We start from the raw sequence: 19,552 nt of genomic DNA on the forward strand, positions 1-19,552 counted from the left end.
GTGGTGCACATTTTAGCTTGACTGCAATGCCAGCATTTACTCTGCTGTAAGATGATACATACAGCCTTTAGCAAGAGCACATAAAGGAGTTGAAAATCCAACTGAAAGTGCAGTGAAGACTAGATAATTTAAATCCACTTCTTTCTTGCAAAAATCTGAGTATTTAGAAAATAATGTCTTGTTTTACTGAGATCATGAAAAATCAAGTCTCTTCTAAGAGAGCTTACAGTTTATAAGAAGGCTTGTCTCAAGAACTTACAAAAACAGGGACATTTGGGTGATACATTTGTATATCTTTTGGCATGTAGATTTTATACTGTTGCTTAGTGTGATCTGCATTGTATAATATATGTAATACTGTATCTCTGATCTGTAGAATGTTTTGAGCCACATCTTTTCTCAGCTGCTGGATTTTCAGTGTTGCCTATTGAACATAACTTAGAAATTCTAAAAATCTTCAATAATGCATACGCAACAACTAGCAGTTATACCTAAAATTGATGTTGGCGTCTCATATATTTAGGCTGACTTAAAACCTGTTCAAGTGGACTTTGAGGCTGAATCATGTCTCTTTTTTTTTTTCCCCTCATCCCAGATTGGTTTATTGGCTGCAAAGAGCCACGGACACTTTGTGCCCTCATGGGGGACTCAGGATCCAGACGATCTACTCTAGTATCTCGATTGCCAATATTCAGGAGAAGCATTAGCCGGAGACACGACTCCCTTCCTTCCTCACCTTCTTCTGCTAATGCCATTGGTGTCCACACCTCCTCCCCATCCAGCACTAACTCCAGCTCAGGGAGCACAGGCAAGCGCCGGAGTATTTTCCGCACTCCTTCCATTAGCTTCCATAACAAGAAAGGCAGCGAGCAGAAGCCTGACTCGTCTAGTCAAAATGTTAACATCTCAAATGGTGCCCAGACCTCTCTCAGCACTTTTCAAAAACTGAGCTTAGAGGAACACATTAAAAGCAGAGGAAGGCATTCGGTTGGCTTTGGCAGCTCGCGTAGCAAGAAGATAACAAGGTCTTTGACAGACGACTTTGAAAAGGGAAAGGAGCCCTCAACTAATAAGAATGTCTTTATAAATTGCATAAGCTCTGGGAAGAATGAGGGTGATGACTCAGGCTTTGCAGAGGAGCAGAGCCGATGTTCTGTCAAACAATCCACTCGAAAACTTCTCCCTAAATCTTTCTCATCGCACTACAAATTTTCCAAGCCGGTTTCGGAGAGTCAGTCAGTTTCCTCTGTGCAGCAGTCCAGGTGCTTGCTGGATGTTAAATCATATGTGGAAAGTGAACCTGTGATTGCCAAGTCCTCCCCTCCATGTTCAGCTGAGACAACGGAGTGCATGGGAAGCTCCTTGCAGTCCCCGTTGCTCTCAGCTGATCTCACGGCTGCCCAGACCCCCTCCGACTTTGTCGCCCTGACGGAGGATTCTGCTTCGGAGGTTGATGCTCTGCCCAGCAGCGGGACTGGAGTGTTGCTTGCAGAGGATTTTGGACACAATGTCTCTACCTCTCAGATCTTCTTTAATCCTGCTGCTGCTCCTGCGAGGGATATGGATATTGTGGAAAGTACTGGCCGTTCTGCTGGTGTATCTCCTGTGAGTCATGCAAGCTCGTGTAGTGTTGAATCTAAGACCTTATTCAGAACCTCAGCTGCTAATCAAACAGAAGTATTGTCGCAAGCCAATGAACTACATGTTAATGATGCCAGGCACATAGGAGAAATTGACTCGACAAATGCACATTTAGAAACCTTTGAATTACAGCGTAGAGAAAAAACAGTGATACTGTCTCCAAAAGCACAGAGGTTGAGTGGGGACAAAGATGAAATCACGCTGTCCAAGCACACGAGAGAGACCATTCCTGTAATGGAGTCTAAGATTGTTCCATGTTCTGAACCTCAGTCTTTTAAAACACAACAGGGTTATGAAATGAACCGTTCTAAAGGTATGTCTCATGGTCTTTTCATTGTTAGGTTTGGTGGGGTTTTTTTTGGCCTCAGTGCTTCGGTGAGAATTGTTTGGTCATGAAGTGTTTTTGCAGAGTTGCAAGCCTCTTCTCAAAATTGTAGGAATTAAACCAAAAGTCTATGATTTTCTGAGCTGGCATTTTACAGTTTGCTAACACCCATCAGTGCTGTTTCTAGCTGTGCTGTGGTAGAAAATCGATTAAGAAAGAAAGTATTGATTCTCGCCTCTTGTTGAAAACTGAAGCTGGGATTTCTGAGGCATGCCTGTTTTAGACTGGAGCCAAAGAGTTGCATTGTTTGGCATGGAAACATCGCAGAGAAGTAAACCTCTGTTTAGTCTATTTACAAAAAATAGCACAGTTTATCTTGATCTGGATTTCAAAATTTCCCAACTCTTGCTTGCTCTGTTCGACTGATGTTGTAGTGTAGCTTGGAGTGAGCGTTTCTATGGCAGAGTATGAGAGATCCTATTTCTGCTTTCATCTGAAAGAACATTGCACGTGTCCTCATTATGTAATCTATGAAACGGAGAGAGTTAACAACCATCTAAATTTCACACTGGATCTTTAGCTTATGAAAAGGAATTTGGAAATATTAACAAGATTAAGTGGAAAGGCTGTGCCTAGAAATCCCAGGCTATACAGATGCAGATGAATAAAGGCATCAGGACCTTGAGTGAAGGACACCTGTCAGAAGACATTTATCTCTGACAATTTGTTTTCTCAAACCGACCTAAAGACTGATGCTTTCTCACATAATCCTGAGGCTGTATCTGGAGGGCCAACATTTGTGAGAGTTAACAAGACTGCATTTTTAGTGTTTGTATTAGAAGATGAATGAGTGTAAACTCATAGGAATTCATACCCATCTTTTTGCTTGGATGTTTATCTAGGCACGTAGATTATAGGCAATCAAAAGCAATCTTTTTGTCATGGTTTAGCCCAGCCAGCAACCAAATGCCACACAGCCGCTTGTTCACCCTCCCCCACCCTCCGGGGATGGGGAAGAGAATTAAAGGGGAAAAAGGGTTGAGATAAGAACAATTTAATAATAATAATAAAGATAATAGAATATATATGCATAATGATAATAATATGTGCAAGCAAGTGATGCACAGTATAATTGCTCACCACGTATGAGCAAGGCCTGTCCCGTCCTGGCTAACAGTCCCGAAACAAGTAAGTCCTGACACCACAATCCTGGATCAGTGAGAGGCTCAAAAAGAGAGCAAGGGGGAGATAGTACTCTGAGAGGGAGAGCCCCGAGAAGAACAAAAGCCCTTCTTCCCGGTCAACTCTCATCTATGTACTGGGCATGACGTTGTATGATACGATGATTGTATGTATTACATACATATGTATATGATTGTATGATTTAGCCCTCAATCCTAATGATTGTATGATTTAGCCCTCATACATCATATGTATGATTGTATGTATATGATTGTATGATTTAGCCCTCAATCCTAAGTTCAAATCACAAGGGGAGTTGTAGACTTTTGTCCTGGCCATGCTCCCCCCACAGACTGCTGTGCACCTGCACACTGGCAAAACATGAGAAGCTGAAAAGTCCTTGAGGTCTCAGTACCAACTATAAACATCAGTGCGCTGTCAACATTCTTCTCATAGTGAATCTCAGTCTAAAACCAAAACACAGAGCTCTTCTAGCTGCGAAAAAGAAGAACTAACTCGGTCCCAGCTGAAACCAGGACACTTTTTGAAATATTTATCACTGCAAGGCTTGATTGGATGTCTTGTACATAATTTACAATATAAAGTAAAATTAATCCACTAAATTAGCTTTCACCAGAAGGGACCTCTTTCCCTCAGAACCTTAGTCAGTTGGGAGAAAAAATATTTCCATTGATGTATGGTACCCATCCTGAGCACTCAGCTGGTCTTCCTTGCAACAGTGTCTCGTGTGAATGGGCTCATCCTTTTGAATCTGACTTAACTAGTCGGTACTGCGGAACAGCAAGTGAGCAGCTTGAGGTGATGTTTAGAGATACACAGCACGTTTGAAACTCATGCATTGGCAGTTGTGTGTTTAATCTGTATTTCTGGAAGGCAGCTAACTGGAGTTGCAACCGTGATAGAGGGATTTTTGTAAATGGGATTCATGTTCACAGAAACACCAGAGCTAATACTGCACTATATGAAAGTTGATGATTGATTGTTAAGGTTTTTATAGCGCTGTTTAAAATGCATTTTTTTTTTAACTTGTGTGATGAAGAATGTATTTAAAATTAGAAACTGGCCAAGCATACAGAGGGACCGTTGAAAAAAGGTTTTCAATCCTGCCATATGAAATGAAACAAATATAGAAAAAGCTTAGGTGGCATTCAGTAAGATATGGTTATAAGTAGTTATATCTGTTACAAACAGACTGGTTTGAACGTTTGATTTTGCAAAACCAGTGTTTAAAACCAGATGTGAATGCAAAATATTTCTGTGCGTTTTCTTTGGTAATAGATGTTTTCTCTTCTGTACCTGGTCTCATAGCTGATGTCATTATAGATAGCATCTTGAACGTGACATTACTGTATGAGCAGGTTTGATGTGCCATATATTTCTTAGTATGCCTTTATATATTTTTATGTGATATCGATTTTTTTGAAAAGCCTTAGAGAAAACGTCTGTTCTCTTGCAAAAATCAAAAGAAGTTAAGATTTCCTGTGTTACATTTATTATGTTTTTCTCTTTCCCCATCTCTAAATTTTCCCTAAAAAACACTTCAAAATGTAATTTTTCTCCTCTTTTCTGATGTGTTATTGTTTAACTGGAGTTGGGGACTGGGGTTCAGCCTGCTGGCTGCAGACTGGATTTTGAGGGTGCAGATACAGAGGTGAGTTAGGAAGGCCAAACAGAAACTGAAACCAATGTGCATCCCTGTCCTATGCAGTGAGAACAAAGCTGTGACCTGGCCCAGAAAAAGCTGGACTTGCCTTGTGACGCAGGGTAAGGCAGGTTGAGTTTTGGCACCAGTGGACCAGCGGTAGTTTCTCTGGTGGGTTTTACTGGACAGTGGTTTGGAAATGGCCTAAACTGAGGGGAGAAAGGGAAGGATGGAGCAAAGGCCTGTCTGGATTCTGTGAGGAGCCATGCACTGGGCTGTTGCGTGCTGAGTATGCTGATCGTTGAGGGCTGAACAGTGAACTGGTGGCGCAGATGACGCTTTTATCTAAGTAAGCAGGATCTGCTTTCTGCAGAATATCTCTTATGCCATTGCCTTTCAATGTAAGCATTTCAAGCAAAGCAGTGTTCTCATTAAGAAAATACTTGTACAGAGTAGTTCTCTGTAATGATTACTGATTGCTTCTCTATTTGTAGTTGATCTTGCCAATAGCTTCAGTCCGTACCGAGAAGGCAGATTTGTTGAGAAACGACTGAGATCGTCTTCAGAAGGTACTGCTGGAGGCAGTCGGCTGATCATAAAACCAAAGGATGGAAATACAGAAGAGCTTAATAGCCTACGGAAGCAGAGAGCAAGCTCCTCCTCTTCAAAAATGAACAGCCTGGTGAGTTGTATTCCCATATGTCCTAAGCGTTTTGTCTTTCTGTGATAGGTGTAACTATAATGAGAAGCAGCAACTTTTCAAGTAATGGATGGTAATAAAAGGAAGGGGAGAGGCGAAAGCTGTCTCAGCCTTCCAAACTGCAATCCAGGCTCAGCTAAAGATATTAAAAGTTTTTTTTTCCAGGATGTGACATTGTGAAAAGGTGCATACTTTTTGTGAAGAGATTCTTGTTGTCATGCATTGCTGATTTTCCTGGGAGAACAATACTGAGAGAGGAACTGCAGCAGAATTCAGTATGACTGTTTCTGAGGTTGAGTACAGTGGGCTACTCTGTAGCAACTTTTTATTGTTATTGTGTTAGTTATTTCATGGACTTATGTCTGATATGAGTGAGAAGAGATTCAGATCAGAAGTTGTCTGTAAGGAGGCTCGTTTGAAAGGGTCTGAGCGGTCCCTTTCAAAGCTGGTGACAGATTTGAATGCTTGAGCACAAGATAAGGAGGACAGGAAAGGATCTCTTCTGAGAACCCTTGAGGGTCCTGAGGACTGGAAAAGCTAAGGCAGATCAGATAACTGCAGGAGAGTACTTTTGAAACTACTAGGGAAACAATAGTAGAAGGAACTGGCTAATTGGCAAGTTTATGCTTTGCTATAGCCAGTGAGAAAAAACATTTTAAGATGAGTGTAATTTGTACTTAGGCATGTGCTCTCCAGTGAGAGCAATAAAGAAGATGCTAAGATTGAAAATCTACAACAGTGGCATCCACTCTTTAGCTTACAGGAATCACTAAAGCAAGTTTTATGGCCATTATTAGTTTGAAATATTTTACTCAATGTGTTAGCTGAAAAAATGGAGGATTCATTTTGTACTTGTATCTGAAAACAGCTTTCCGTGGAAACCAAAAAGCTGCAAGTTTCCCACCCCTGCCCACTGTTGCTAAAGAGATGTTTAAATAAAGGGGCTTTTCCTTTTCAGGTATACATAATAACCATTGTGTTACAATGATGCAGGATCGAACACATCCCTGAGAGACTCAGATGTGAATTCAAACGACATTTTATAACAGAGAATTTTTGCAGTTTTGGGGAGCTGTGAAACTGCTTGGTGCAATCTGACATTAGATTTCCAGTTATGTGCTCTTTTGGTGTAGTTTTACAGGCTAATACCAAAACTCAACAACTCATACCATTACTTAGACAACTTTTATGACTGTGTGCTGCTTTGGCCTCCGCTAAACATAACATCTTCTCTCTCACCCGAGAAGTCAAGGAAGGCTAAAATTGTCTTCCTCTGTGAGGTTTGCGTATACTAGTTCCTGGTTAATAATTTAAAAATAGATTCCCAGAGAAAGACCTGATTTAGTGTGAAATCCCTTTACAGAAACTGTGGCAGGAAATTGAGGTTTGGGGGTTTCTCAAGAGGTTGTGAAATCTGTCTTTTGTCTTGGTAAATCTTACCCGTGTGTTTGAATGTATCACCCAAAGGTTCCTTTGTGCCTGGGCTCACAAATGCTGCTGTGCATGGCAGGTGAAAATTGCCTCAGTGCTGAGCACATTCTTACTATGTACGGCCCACGCACAACATTTTCCAGGGTATCAGTGTCCGGAAGCGATGGTCACTGAAAACACTCAACTAAAATGGAGTTACCTGAAGTCTTTTACAAAACCGCTTGCCTATACGCTCACTTTGTGTAACCTGGGCAGGTTGGATTACCTACATGTCAATGAAAAGATTATTCTCTACGTTGCAGGATCAGATTGTGCAGATTTATCAGTATTCACTGATTAATTTTATACTACCTGAAAGGGCAAGAGGCAAATTAATTTTAGGAAGGAGAAGAGTTTGTACAGCTGCCTTTCTTGTTTCTAGGTTGTTGCTAACTTGTGAGATACAGTAATGCACACTTTGTTTCAATAAAAAAAAATAATAATTTAAAAAAAATTTTTTTTTTTTTTTAATCCGCTGGATTATTGCACCCAGAGATGCAGCATGGAAATAAAGAAGTAGAATTGCTAAATAGTAAAAGAAACTTTTGTGCTATTAAAGTGTATAGTTACAGCGTGTTTCTGTTTTTTTGTGGGAAGTTCGCATCCAAATATCAGTGAATAGCATATTATTTTTCAAAGCCAGAAAGGTCTTGATGACATTTAAAGACGCAATTTCACGTAGGCATCCAGAGTATTACACAGATGTAGTTCCTGCCCTAAAAAGCTGGTTAACCCTGGCTCAAGTCCGTAAACCTTATCTGGGTTGTTAGACCCAAGCTATTAGGCAGATCTCTGTGTTCATTGAAATACTGAGCTAGACGGTGCCATAGCACTGCATTCCATTTAGCCCTTTATTAATGGAAGGTGATGACACAGTAACAAGAGGAAGTAAGCAAAGTGTGCATGGGGGATAGGTGCTGATTTGAGTCTCCTCTTCATGTTTTGTGTATGAGATCCGTGGGGTTTTATTCCACTTCCATTAGCAAGACTGTCCACAGATTCACAAGTGTTTGCTCCTGCATATTTTTATTACAGTCACAGATCAAGAACTTTTATGTCGAGATTACTGTGCATACTCATGAGTGAAGGTAAAATTATTCCTGCTTTCCTCGCAATGCATATCTTCACACGTTAAGGAAAATGCGAGATGAAAGCTTTTTTAGTAAAAAGTGAGATTTAAGAAGTAAAAAAAAGCTAAACCAAAACAAAACCATAACTAACTCCTTCCCTCTCAAAAAACCAGAAGGCAAAAGAATCAGTATGAGTTAGCTGGGAGGAAAACAAATTAAAAATTAAAGACACTGATTGTTTGTAATAATACATAACAGTAAAAAGGCCTCTGCAAAATACTTGTCACAAGCAATTAATGTTTAACACCACAGTAGCAGGCTGTTGCCAGTGAATGATCTTAATGAAGAATAAATACTAGACAAAGAATTGGTGTCGCTAAACTAAGTATTATTAAAAACCTTAACCTAACATTCTTGTGTACTAGATAATCATTAATCCCTCTTCTGTGGCTATCTATTTGTTCAGTTTTGGAAGAAAATGAACCACAGGCGTTTAAGGGAGGGCATGTTCATGGGGGATTGCTGAGGCCCCTCTGACAAGGGCAGCGTTGCTGTTCAGTTCTGCTCTGTGGCACCGAGTGAGAGGTAGTATCTGCAGATGCTGGTTTTTTTGGCATCATCCAGATGTCGTGTTACGCTGAAAAAGCTTTGTAGAGTGAAACATACCCTTTCCTCACAAACTGAAGAAAATCCTCCAAGACCTGTTTACTGTGTTTTTGTTGTTGGCAGGCAGTGTGGGCTGCTTCTGCTGAGAGGCTGATGGGAGTGAGGAGCCAGAAGAGCTGAGGGGATCCTATATTTTCACAGGAGATGAGAGGAAAAAAAGATTAGGACCTGAGAAACTGTTCTTCATCCTGAACAGCTTGCTCAGCAGAATCTTCTTGCATGATTGGCAGTGCTCTCTTTGAAGGCAATAGGTAAAAGCTTGCATAGGTTAATCTCCTAAATACTGAGAATATGTGTTAGACCTACAAAGGTGGTCACTGCCTCCCCCAAGTCTGGCACTAGCTCACTTGTGAGACGCTGAAAGTAATTTATAACCTGGACAAGAGCAATGGTACCTGTAAATGAGATGTAGGGAAAGAAAGAAGTCTTTCAAAATAACTCTGCAAACGTGCCAATTTCGTAGTAGTGTAAATAATGAAACACATGCTTGAGATTAACTGCTTAGATTGTTACTGATTATGTGTTTCTCATCAGAAGTTTCAAAGCCACGATTCTTGCAGTGACCGATTTCTGCCACAAGATGGCACCATTTCACTAAAAATGGTTTAGACGTCAGTCTTATGTAGTCGCACAAAAGGTGAAAACTGCAGCTCGGGACATGTTTTTGGAACAGTTTCATGTTAATTAGCCCGTGCAGTACAACAGGCTTTTTTCAAATGGCTATAGTTGATACCGATGCAATTTAAAGAGATTCATATTTCTAGAGAAACTCTGGTCACTCAAGTGTTCCAACATCAGTTACAACTTTAACTGTTTAGACATAACATATAGACCAGTTAACAATGTCTCAGAAGGTTGACAGAGGCTATGGCTGACCTCCCTGTTCTCCACCTGGGTGGTTCTTCTTTCCCAATGTATAAGAGAGGCAAAAAGAAAGACAGAGATATGCAAAGCACCATGGTAAAAGACCTGAATGATGTGGCATATGCAGCCCTGCAAGACCAATGGAAAGAGGGTAGCTCAAACCCTTTCAAACTTTCAAACCTGGGTAGTTTGAAAAAAACAGGATCAGACCCCCAAATCACTGTAAATAAGTTAAAGAGGATTAGGAGACAGGACAGCAGTAAAAAAGAGTTAGTATGCTACAGTACTTAGAGTTAACAGTAGAAATTGAGGTGTGTGAGAGCAAGAAAATGATCCATCACTTCTCATAATAATGGCTAACGTGGAAAGATAACTATCCTAAAGATCACCTTTACCAGTACTAAAGAGAAAGTGGGTTTTTTTTTTAAAAAAGGTGATTTTTTTTTTTAAAAAAACCCTTGCTGATAGAGATTTTGAAATGCTAACAAATTACAGCCAGTCATTAAAACCAGATAGTCATGTGTCCCAGTTTTAGCTGGGACCGGGTTAGCTCTTCTTTTTAGCAGCTAGAAGAGCTCCGTGTTTTGGTTTTACTCAGAGGCTCGCTCTGAGAAGAATGCTGATAGCAAGTTGATGTTTGTGGTTGGACGTGAAACTCCAAGGACTTTTCAGTGTGCCGGAGTGCAGAAGCACGGCGGGATAAGGGGGGAGCATAGCTGGGACAAGGGGGACATGATTCCCCTTGTGATTTGTGGTGGAACTTAAGATTGAGGGCCAAACTGGCCAATCAGTATTCCATATCATGCAGCGTCGTGCCCAGTATAAAAGTGAGGGGCAGCCGGGAAGAAGGGCTTTTGCGCTTTGGCTCTTTTGCCGCTTTTGCTCTTTTGCGCTTGCTGCGCTTTTGCTCTATTGTTTTTCTTTCTTTTTCTCTCTCTCCCAGTATTCCCACTCTCGGAGTGCTCTCTCTCTCTCTCTCTCTCTGCCCCTCTCTATTTCGGGGCCTCGCGTTCATCCGGGATTGCAGCTTCAGGACGAGACGGGCTTCACATACGAGGGGGTGGTGAGCATCTACACTGTGTATTAAATCATCTGTATTAAATTATTCTTATCTCAACCCACGGGTTTCCTGTTTCTTCTTTAATTCTCTCCCTCATTCCTGGGGGTGGGGGACGGGAGTGACCGGCTGTGTGGGAGGGTCAGCCTAACCCACGGCATCATGAAAGATGATACGAATGTAAGTAGCTGTATGTTACTGCAAGTTAAAAAAACGTTCAGAGGATTGTTGGAGCTCTTAGACCACACTGCCCAGCTTCAAGACATGAGCTGCACTGTGCTGTATGCACACATGTTTTTACACTCTCTAGAAACATGACTGCATACCTGCAGTAGAATGAGACTGCCCACCTACATTTGGGGCTCACAGACTTGCCTTTCTGCCTCTCTGCAATTATTTGCAAAGAAAATAATTATCTGCCTTTGTGAGTGCTCCCTTGCCAACAGCTGGCTCTCAGTATATGTCCTACATAACTAAAAGAAACATCATTTTTTCAGCTTTTTCCTCTCTCAGTAGGAGAACAGTACCACTCTCCTTTTTGTTCTGCAGCACCACGTTTCTCTGGGTGCTCTCTTGAGCCCAGGTTTTTCTTTAGTTTCTCATACTTGAGTCTTCTTTAAATGTTGCCTGTTTTTCATTTCTTAAATTCAGCTACCAGTTTTCATCCTTGCAGGTAAAAGGTTTTATGCTTGCCCTCAGTGCTGCATCGTCCTCTCCTTTTGCCTAGAGCAAGGCAGCCTTGCCTACTTGTGTCAGTCCAACTAAAGCTGTACAACTTATTTTTCCGGATAATTGCTTTGACTTTGCCATTTCTTTCTTTGCATCTTTCCTGTGGTTCCAATATATTGGATAAAACTACTTGGTGCCAGTTAAAGGACTTTCATGGCCTAAGGTCATCCCAGCTCTTTTCCTTCAGCTTTGACAGTGATACAAGTCTTCATTGCCTACTTGTCAAACTGCCAAATAGTTGCATTCATGTTTTGTCCCACACTGCCTATCATGCACTAGAGTATCTGCAGTTACCGCAATTTTCTTCTTTTCTCAATTTTATTTTTTTTACCTTACCTGTGAGTAACAACACAGTACTGAACTAAGATAATTTTTCAAGATGCATGCCAGTACTGTATTATTGAGGTCTTTTTGCTTATCCATCCAATGCTGACACTTAGGCAAAATCCCCTTTTCTTCCTGCTTGTATACCATGCTTATTATGTGGGGATACTCTGAGTACCTAACATCTCAGTAAGTATATTTACAGTATAAATTAAGAACAGTATATGCAAAAAACAGTGTTAGGATACAGGGTAATATTCCATGGGCTACTGCAGGGTTCAGTTTGATAATGGGAGGGGTTGAATATGTCAGTTAAACATAAAATTTGCAAAATTCGTAAGTGACTAATTTGGTGTAGAGAGTGCTATCTGAATCTTTGGGAAGCCATAAAAAAGGTAAATGATTGATGCAAAAATAGTGAGATGCTAGCAGAATCGATATTAACTGCAAGTATTTGAGATTCCTATTGTATCTCTGGAGGGAGCAGAAAGGCAAAACATAGGTCACTTTAGTGGAAATGTTATGGCCCCTGCTTGGAATGTCTGTTTGTGATAGTTATCTAATTAGCAGCTGATGTCTAAATTTTAGTTAGGTGTCCTGGATATTCTGTGTGAGGTTTTGTTACCTAAGTGATTTAGTGTGATTTAGCAATTAATGGTCAGGTTTCTAGTGTACTTCAGAAATGGTACTTCCAATGATGAAGCAATTATCCAAACCACCGTATTCAAATCTATCCTTGTGTTTGATATTATACATTATGAAGCAGTATCCAAATCTGCAACTCATGATCACACTGATCAGTGCTTCTCACAGGTGACTTTATTTTTGATGTTTCCTCAGTAGTCTTATTATCGAGCACCTATTTGCTCCATCATGAGAGAAACAGGATCCTGTGCCCCTATGGACTTCGCTGAATGTACACGAATAAGGGCTAAAATGCTTTTTATGTTCGTCTTCTCTATGGTGAATACTATGATATTTTGCTGGTGTCTGACGCACTACTGAGCGTGGGTACCACTAGGCTGGCTGCTAGTCTAGAGAGTATTGGAGTGATTTTCATATTTGCTCCAGGTTGCTTTAACATTTTATCCTGCTCTTTTCTCCTTGAGTATGGACTTGATCTTCTCTTCATGCCTTCTGACAGTCCATTTGGAAGCTGAGATTTTTATGCAATCTCTGGCCGACACATGAGGTGGAAGATGCTATTGAAAACACAAGCTGAATGGTTTATGAATTTCAGGGGGTGACCAGTAGACTTAAAAGTGGAATTGAAGGTGGCTGTTTTTATGACCTGTAAATATGACCTTTAGAGGCTTGAGAAAATCCTACGGGATACCCTCTTCAACTGCAGACTTGGAGACACATTGATGACTAATGTCTTAACAGCAGATAAGTTTCTGTCTTGATAACCTGCACTGGAAAGGCAGTGAATGAGAGGTTATGGAAAGGATTTGAGTGCTCAGGGTTTCAGTTCAGGTTCAAAAAAACCACAAACAAAACCACTTTATTCAGATATACCCAAACTGTTAAAAAAATATGAACCAGGTAAGCAAAATGCACACACTCCTTTAATGTCCTCTGCTCAACCTTCTTTAGAAATAGCAAGGTTATGTTTTCTCTGAATAACTGCAACCTGTTGTTAACTTGCTATACATGTATTATCTCTGTTATCTGTGATGTTCACAGAAGTTTTTTCATAGTTAAAATAGATGTTACGTTTTGTTCTGTCACTGAATTATGGGATTTCTCCTTAATTCAAATTCATTTCTGCTATGCTGGGCTTCTCAAGGGAGAATATTTAGGAACATCAATTCTTATTGAACTGTTCAAGCAAACCCTGTAAGGCAGTGGATCACCCTTCATGTGAAGTGGACTTGACAGCATTCATTTATAACTAGCTTTGTACTAACGTAACAAAATTTCCCCTTTTGCAATGAATTTGGCATTTTGCTCCTTTGTGGAAAGAGACTGTGGAAGCCACTTAAAGTAAGAACTGTCAGAACTACTTTGATAGTATAAGGCTGAACAGTGCTATCTAAATAGGACTAAACTGCTGATTGTAGGTAAGTAGTAATTTAGGCCTTATATTCTTAATCTAGCACGGAGAAAGTGCCTTTCACATACTATTAGCATAAAAAAAAAAGGAAATGGCAAATTGGGATTTAAGCATTTTGTCTGTGATTTTTAGGTCAACTCAACTAGAAGCTTTTCAGCTGAATACCCTGCGGGAAATTAATGTCTGGAGTGTAATATACATTTCTTAACATATTAAGAGCTTGTAAAAATCAGATTGCAGTTGTTAGACACTTTGAATTAATTCTTGAGATCAAATAACTAACAGAAATTAATTTAAATGTGACTTAATGCTTATGCTATAATGTTCTGTGCACTTCTTCAAGGATATAATCATTATAGCCCAAAAAAGGGTAAACTGTTATTCTAACATTGGTGTAATTATTCCTATTGATTAGAGTTGTGTTACTACAGGTGGAACATAGAGTGACTTATTAGGAAAATTAAATCTCAGAGTAATCATGGTAGTGGAGGGATGTGTTGTTACATAGTGAAAATAGGACAGAATTAGTTCTTTTAGTTTTGTGAGTTAACCTCAGTGGGCAGCTCATCACCGTGAAACTGCTTGCTTACTCCCTTCAGTGGGATGGGGAGGAGAATCAGAAGGGTAAAAGTGTGAAAACTTGTGGATTGAGATAAAAACAGTTTATTAGGTAAAGCAAAAGCTGCACATGCAAGCAAAGCACGATAAGGAATCCATTTGCTAGTTCCCATCAGCAGGCAGGTGTTGAGCCATTTCCAAAAAAGCCATCATATGTAACAGGTACTTGGGAGGACAGATGGCATAACTGTTAAATATCCCCCATTCCTCCTCTTTCCCCTAGCTTTTATTGAGCACAATGTTATATGGTGTGGAATATCCCTTTGGTCAGTTGGGGTCAGCTGTCCCAGCTGTGTACCCCCCTCAACTTCTTCTGCACCCCCAGCCTACTCGCTGGTGAGGTGGGGTGAGAAGCAGAAAAGGCCTTGACACTGTGCAACTGCTGCTCAGCAATTGCTAAACCATCCCTCCCTGTGTGATCGACACTGTGCTGGTCACAAATCCAAAACATAGCATCATACCAGCTACTACGAAGAAATACAACTCTCTCCCAGCCACAACCAGTACAAGTTGGATATCTGATATCTTCTGAAGTCCTAATATAGGAGTACTTAAGTATTGCCTGAACTAATGAATAAAGGGAACTGGATTTTTAAAACTAAAGATAGGTGTCCTTTGTAATGTGTTATGTTTGTTTTTCTGTTTTTGTATTTTTCTGGAATACTTAGCTGTTTATTGAGACTCAAAAATGTAAGTGTAAAACACACCCACTTAATGGATTTTTCTAACAAGACATACTTCTGTGCTAGTCTCACTACAACCCCCGAACATTTTTTCCAGTTGATGTTAAGAGAAAGCTTGTTCCAAAGCTGCCATCTTTTGAGTTGATATTGTTTTTAAGGATTTCTTTTACCACATGAAGGTACTTCTACAGAGAAAGATTTGGTAATGTGATTGGCAATAATGATCAATATTGTTTAAACAGATAACCATATTTGTCAAGCAAAAGCAGCTTTGTTCTTTTTCCATTTTATATTGGCTTTTACATTTTACTTTCCTATTCATTATCATGATTTCCACAAGCACAACAGGTTCTGAGTACAGGCGAGTACTGTAGCAAAATTGTTATTCAGTGTTGTTGAAAAAAAAACATTCTGTGGTCTTCAGTCTGTTTGTGCATGCGGGCCACAAAAATCTGCATGTCACCACCTATGTGCCACATCCAAAGAAACAGCTTGTTTGTGATGAAGACCTTTACGTTCTGCTCAATGACTGTCATACTGTGGAGATGAGAGAGGTCAGGGATTTACCAAGGATTAAACAATTCTCTGACTAATATAAGCAATACTCGCTACTGTGTCTCAAAATAATCAGTAGTAGGAGAGGAACCTTCTGGAATTTGTCTGGTACAACACCTTTGCTCAAAACGAGGATAGCTAGGAATTACCCAAGGATGTGTGCAGTTGAGTGTTGAATATCTCTGAGGGTGGAGACTCCAAAATCTCTGTTGGTACCCTGTCCAGGTATTTGACTAGCCTTACGGTTTAAAAAAACACCAAGCTTTTTCTTGTGTTTCTTGTATTTTAGTTTGCACCTTCTTGTCTATTCACTGGGCACCACAAAGAGTAGTCTGGCTCTGTCTTTGCTATTCCCCACAACCACCCTCATATGTCAGATGCTGAAAGCCCTTTGATTCTGGGAATAGATGAGAGTTCAAGGTTGAAATGCAAGGACAGGGAGCTGCAGGGAGTACTGAGCAGAGCTCCTCTGACACCTCCCATTGCGCTCCCAACTCATTTGTTGTGCCAGTGGGCTCTGCTGAGTCATGCTCTGCCTGCAGATGTGATGGGGTGAGTGGAAACAGTAAAGTCACAGGAACTGTGGTTGTACCCATGTGTACATACACCCTCTTACATTTCCCGTCCTGCGGTGTGGGCCAGGTGTACCCTGGAAGTGGTTGACAGTGAGTTCCTCTGACATGCTATGATAGCAGATGCGAAGGTAGAAGTGTAAGGGTGGGGGGAGGAGGCAAGCAGAACCCTAACAAGTATTTCTGAAAGAATCGGAAGAGGTCATACAACCTGCTGTACTTGGTGTGCTTGCATGCTGGGATCCCTTTCTCGCTGTAGAAGGGACACAGGTCAGGGGAACCTGAGAGTTATCTTTGGTGGACATAGGTTGTAGGGTAATGTGACCTAGTGTGGCTGATCTAATGTCCATATTTCAATTACTACAATTGAATTTTAAATAAAACAGGAGATTTTATGCAATAAGTAAGATACTTCAGTGGAAAAATCTTTCTATCCAGTATTGGTAACAGAAAGTACTTAATAAATAAAGGTAAATGGTTTTAATTTAATTTCTTCTGTTCACTGGAAGATCACTGTCGTGTCTTTTATCTTGAGAGATGACCTTAGTGCTGGCAGTACTTTTGCAGCTGTGGTATATCTTCTCAGGTTGGCACATGCAAAGAATTCATACAATAGGAAAACAGAAATTGCTACATGACTTGTCTGAGGGAGAGCGTTGATGGAGAGCAAATTCACTGAAGCTGAAATTTATGACTAGTGAATAGGAATTAAACAGTGTCTTGGGTTTTTCATCATGTAGGTCAGATGATTCACAGGTAGTTTGCGCTCACTTGATTTTTAGGAAAATAAAGATTGAAAATTGGCCAGGTCTTGTTCATAGAACGACTGGTTCCTGTCCTTTCTTGTGCACATCGTTTCCTGCCGTGCGGGTCTCTTAAACAGTGTGACGAAGGAACGGTGTTGTGGTCAGAGTTCTGCAGTGCTTTCCCATCAGCTGCCTGTTTGTATTCTTTTGCTTATGTGAGAATAAACTCAGAATAATTACAGTATTTTTTTCCCTAGGCTATAGAAATTCTGGGTGCTTCTTCCAGACCTTTGATCCTTTTGATTGATAAAAAGAAGGTAATGGAGTGAGAAATGGAAATGTTGTTGGGTCACTCGTTCAGTCCTTGTATTTGCAGTCCTTCTTGTTTTGCCAGTGTGTTGCTGGAGGCAGTGTTAAGTGAGCCCTGGGTTAAGGATGTGGCAGTGGCTGGAAAACTACCTGCAGATCCCGAAAGCTTGCCATTTAGAACCAGACTGTTTTCTGATTTAGGGTCAAGTGCATGCTAGCCTATTTAAGACTCAGGATCACATTTTGCATGCTATATTACTGATTGATATATGGAAATCAGGCTTGGGAATGTGAATCTAGGTTAATTGACCTTCGAAGGGAGGAACAGGAAAAAACATATCATTCTGGAAAGGAATGGATGTTAAACCACATTTTGTTGCCTCAGAGATAATTTTCTGTATTCATAGCATTCATTCAGTAAAACTAGTAAAATTCATTGAAATAACATAGGCCTGGTGAATAGCTTAATATCTTTCTTTTTAAATTTTCATAACTTGCTGAATATATGTTTTCATTAAAAAAACACAACCCCCCAAAAATCACAAATCTTTCTGAAATTAATGCACTTGAAATTCAGGACAGGAATGTGTATTTTTTTTTTTTTAATTCTTGATAAAGATACAAACACTTTGCATTTTTGTGCTTTGAGAAGCTTTCTTGATTTTGAAGAATATTAGTGTCAGATAACTGTCTAGGATTTATAGTAACATAAACAGTCTGGATAGCTGTTATGATTCAGAGCCGATTGGCAGTCAGAGGAACATTGATATTTGAGAAGTAGTAGTTAATAATAGCTGGAGCAATTCATTGCATGACACTTACTTAAGATGCGGTGTTTGATACCAAAGAAAATCTAGGGAGGGGAGTTAAAATGTTTAGTAACAGCCTGCTTCAGGATCTTTAGCATCTGCAATGGGATGGGGAGTTTTAATCAATTTTTTCAATCCAAGGCTAATGGAAGATTGTTCACCAAAGTCCATTTCTGTTGCTCAGACGGATGTCTTGGACAAAAAGGGCTTTGGTTTTTCTTATTTTTTATTCCTATGGCATGTTTTAAGTTACTTCCACATACCCACCCTTTTATGTCTGATCCTGTAAAACAGGCAGCACTGTAGCAGAACTCATGTTGTCTCCTAAAAATGAGTCCTACAAGATTCTTCACTGGGTAACTTTTTGGAGTATATCAGAGGAAATGAGGTTAATTTTGACTGCTTCGAAAATCAGAAGTTTGCATTTGTATAAGAAGTCTCCTGTCATCTTTTTTTTGACATGTTGTAGGTGATAAAAGTAAAACCCACCAGTTTGACTTTGGTACTCTAACCTGAAATGATCAGATTTTAAGTGTTTGGAATGTATTTTGAAGAAATTATCTCAAAATAAGCATTGTTGCTTGATGTAAAATGAGTAGATAGTGGGAGGGAACATGAAATTAAATGAAATTGTCTTTGTAAATCTGCAGACTTGGCATACTATTATCCTGGCAGACTTTTGTCTTTATCAATAATTTGCCAGCTTTTGGAATCTGGCTCCTTGCTGGAGTGGAAGAAGTGGGAATGGGGAAAGTAAGGACCTGATCCAGAGAGGAGTGAGGAGGATAAAGAAAGGGAGTAGGACTTACTGAAGGATGGGCTATGTTCCCATTAGAAAATGGGGAGGATTATGAAGTGTTGATGATAAGAGAGGAAGGGTTGAAGGTAAGAAAACTGGGATTAAGCTTGCGGTGGTAATGTGGAACAGGAAGTGATGAAGCATTGAGAAGGAAAGAATTTTAGAGGAAATTTGGGGCTAGTGGAGCTCTGAAAGTTAAGAGGATAGGAAGTAGGTCAGTGGAAGGAGCTGGAGAGAGGGGAGAAACTTTCTATGTTTTTGTAAATCAAACAGGAATTGAGGGAGAAGCTGGGAACAGATCAAGATCTGACAGAATCTGGGTTGCCAAGAAAAATTTGTAACCTTTCTATTACCTGAAATACTGAAATCCAGGGGTTAGTCTTATTTTCTATGAATATTCCCTCTAAGGGACGTTTTTCAGAGGAAAATAAGGCAGCCTGTAAAATACGCATTGTTGGCAACAACCTGTCAGGCATTTTAGCTGAAAGAGGGAAATAATGCAATTTTCCTGCTGTAAATGTGGCAGTGTGCAAGGTAGCATAAGTCCTATCATATTTTCATTAGTCACATTTTAACAGTTTTTCCTCTAGATGAGAATAAGTTTGTCGTTTTTGTCTTTATGCATTAAGGACAGATGTGACATGGAAAGCAATTTGATCTTGTTATCAAAGCTATACTTTTTCTTTTGAAACTCTTTACCTTCTCTGAGCCTGT

The 19,552-nt window shown here is 40.1% G+C and overlaps 1 protein-coding gene across 3 annotated transcripts in view; it reads left to right on the top strand.

Annotated features, from left to right (window-relative positions):
• Positions 1-603: 603 nt before the first annotated feature.
• Positions 604-19,552, top strand: part of CCSER1 (coiled-coil serine rich protein 1) — a 677,421-nt gene continuing 658,472 nt past the window's right edge. Inside the window, exons 1-2 of one of the 3 annotated variants that reach the window (XM_086612211.1) lie at positions 604-1,954; positions 5,306-5,493. In XM_086612211.1, coding sequence (XP_086468337.1) covers positions 640-1,954; positions 5,306-5,493 — 1,503 coding nt within the window. In that variant the 5' untranslated portion in view covers positions 604-639. The remainder of the gene's footprint in view (positions 1,955-5,305; positions 5,494-19,552) is intronic. The other 2 variants (XM_086612212.1, XM_086612210.1) reach the window with 2 other exon arrangements.

Source organism: Tauraco erythrolophus, chromosome 5, assembly GCF_009769465.1.
Source record: "Tauraco erythrolophus isolate bTauEry1 chromosome 5, bTauEry1.pri, whole genome shotgun sequence".
Taxonomy (NCBI): Eukaryota; Metazoa; Chordata; class Aves; order Musophagiformes; family Musophagidae; genus Tauraco; species Tauraco erythrolophus.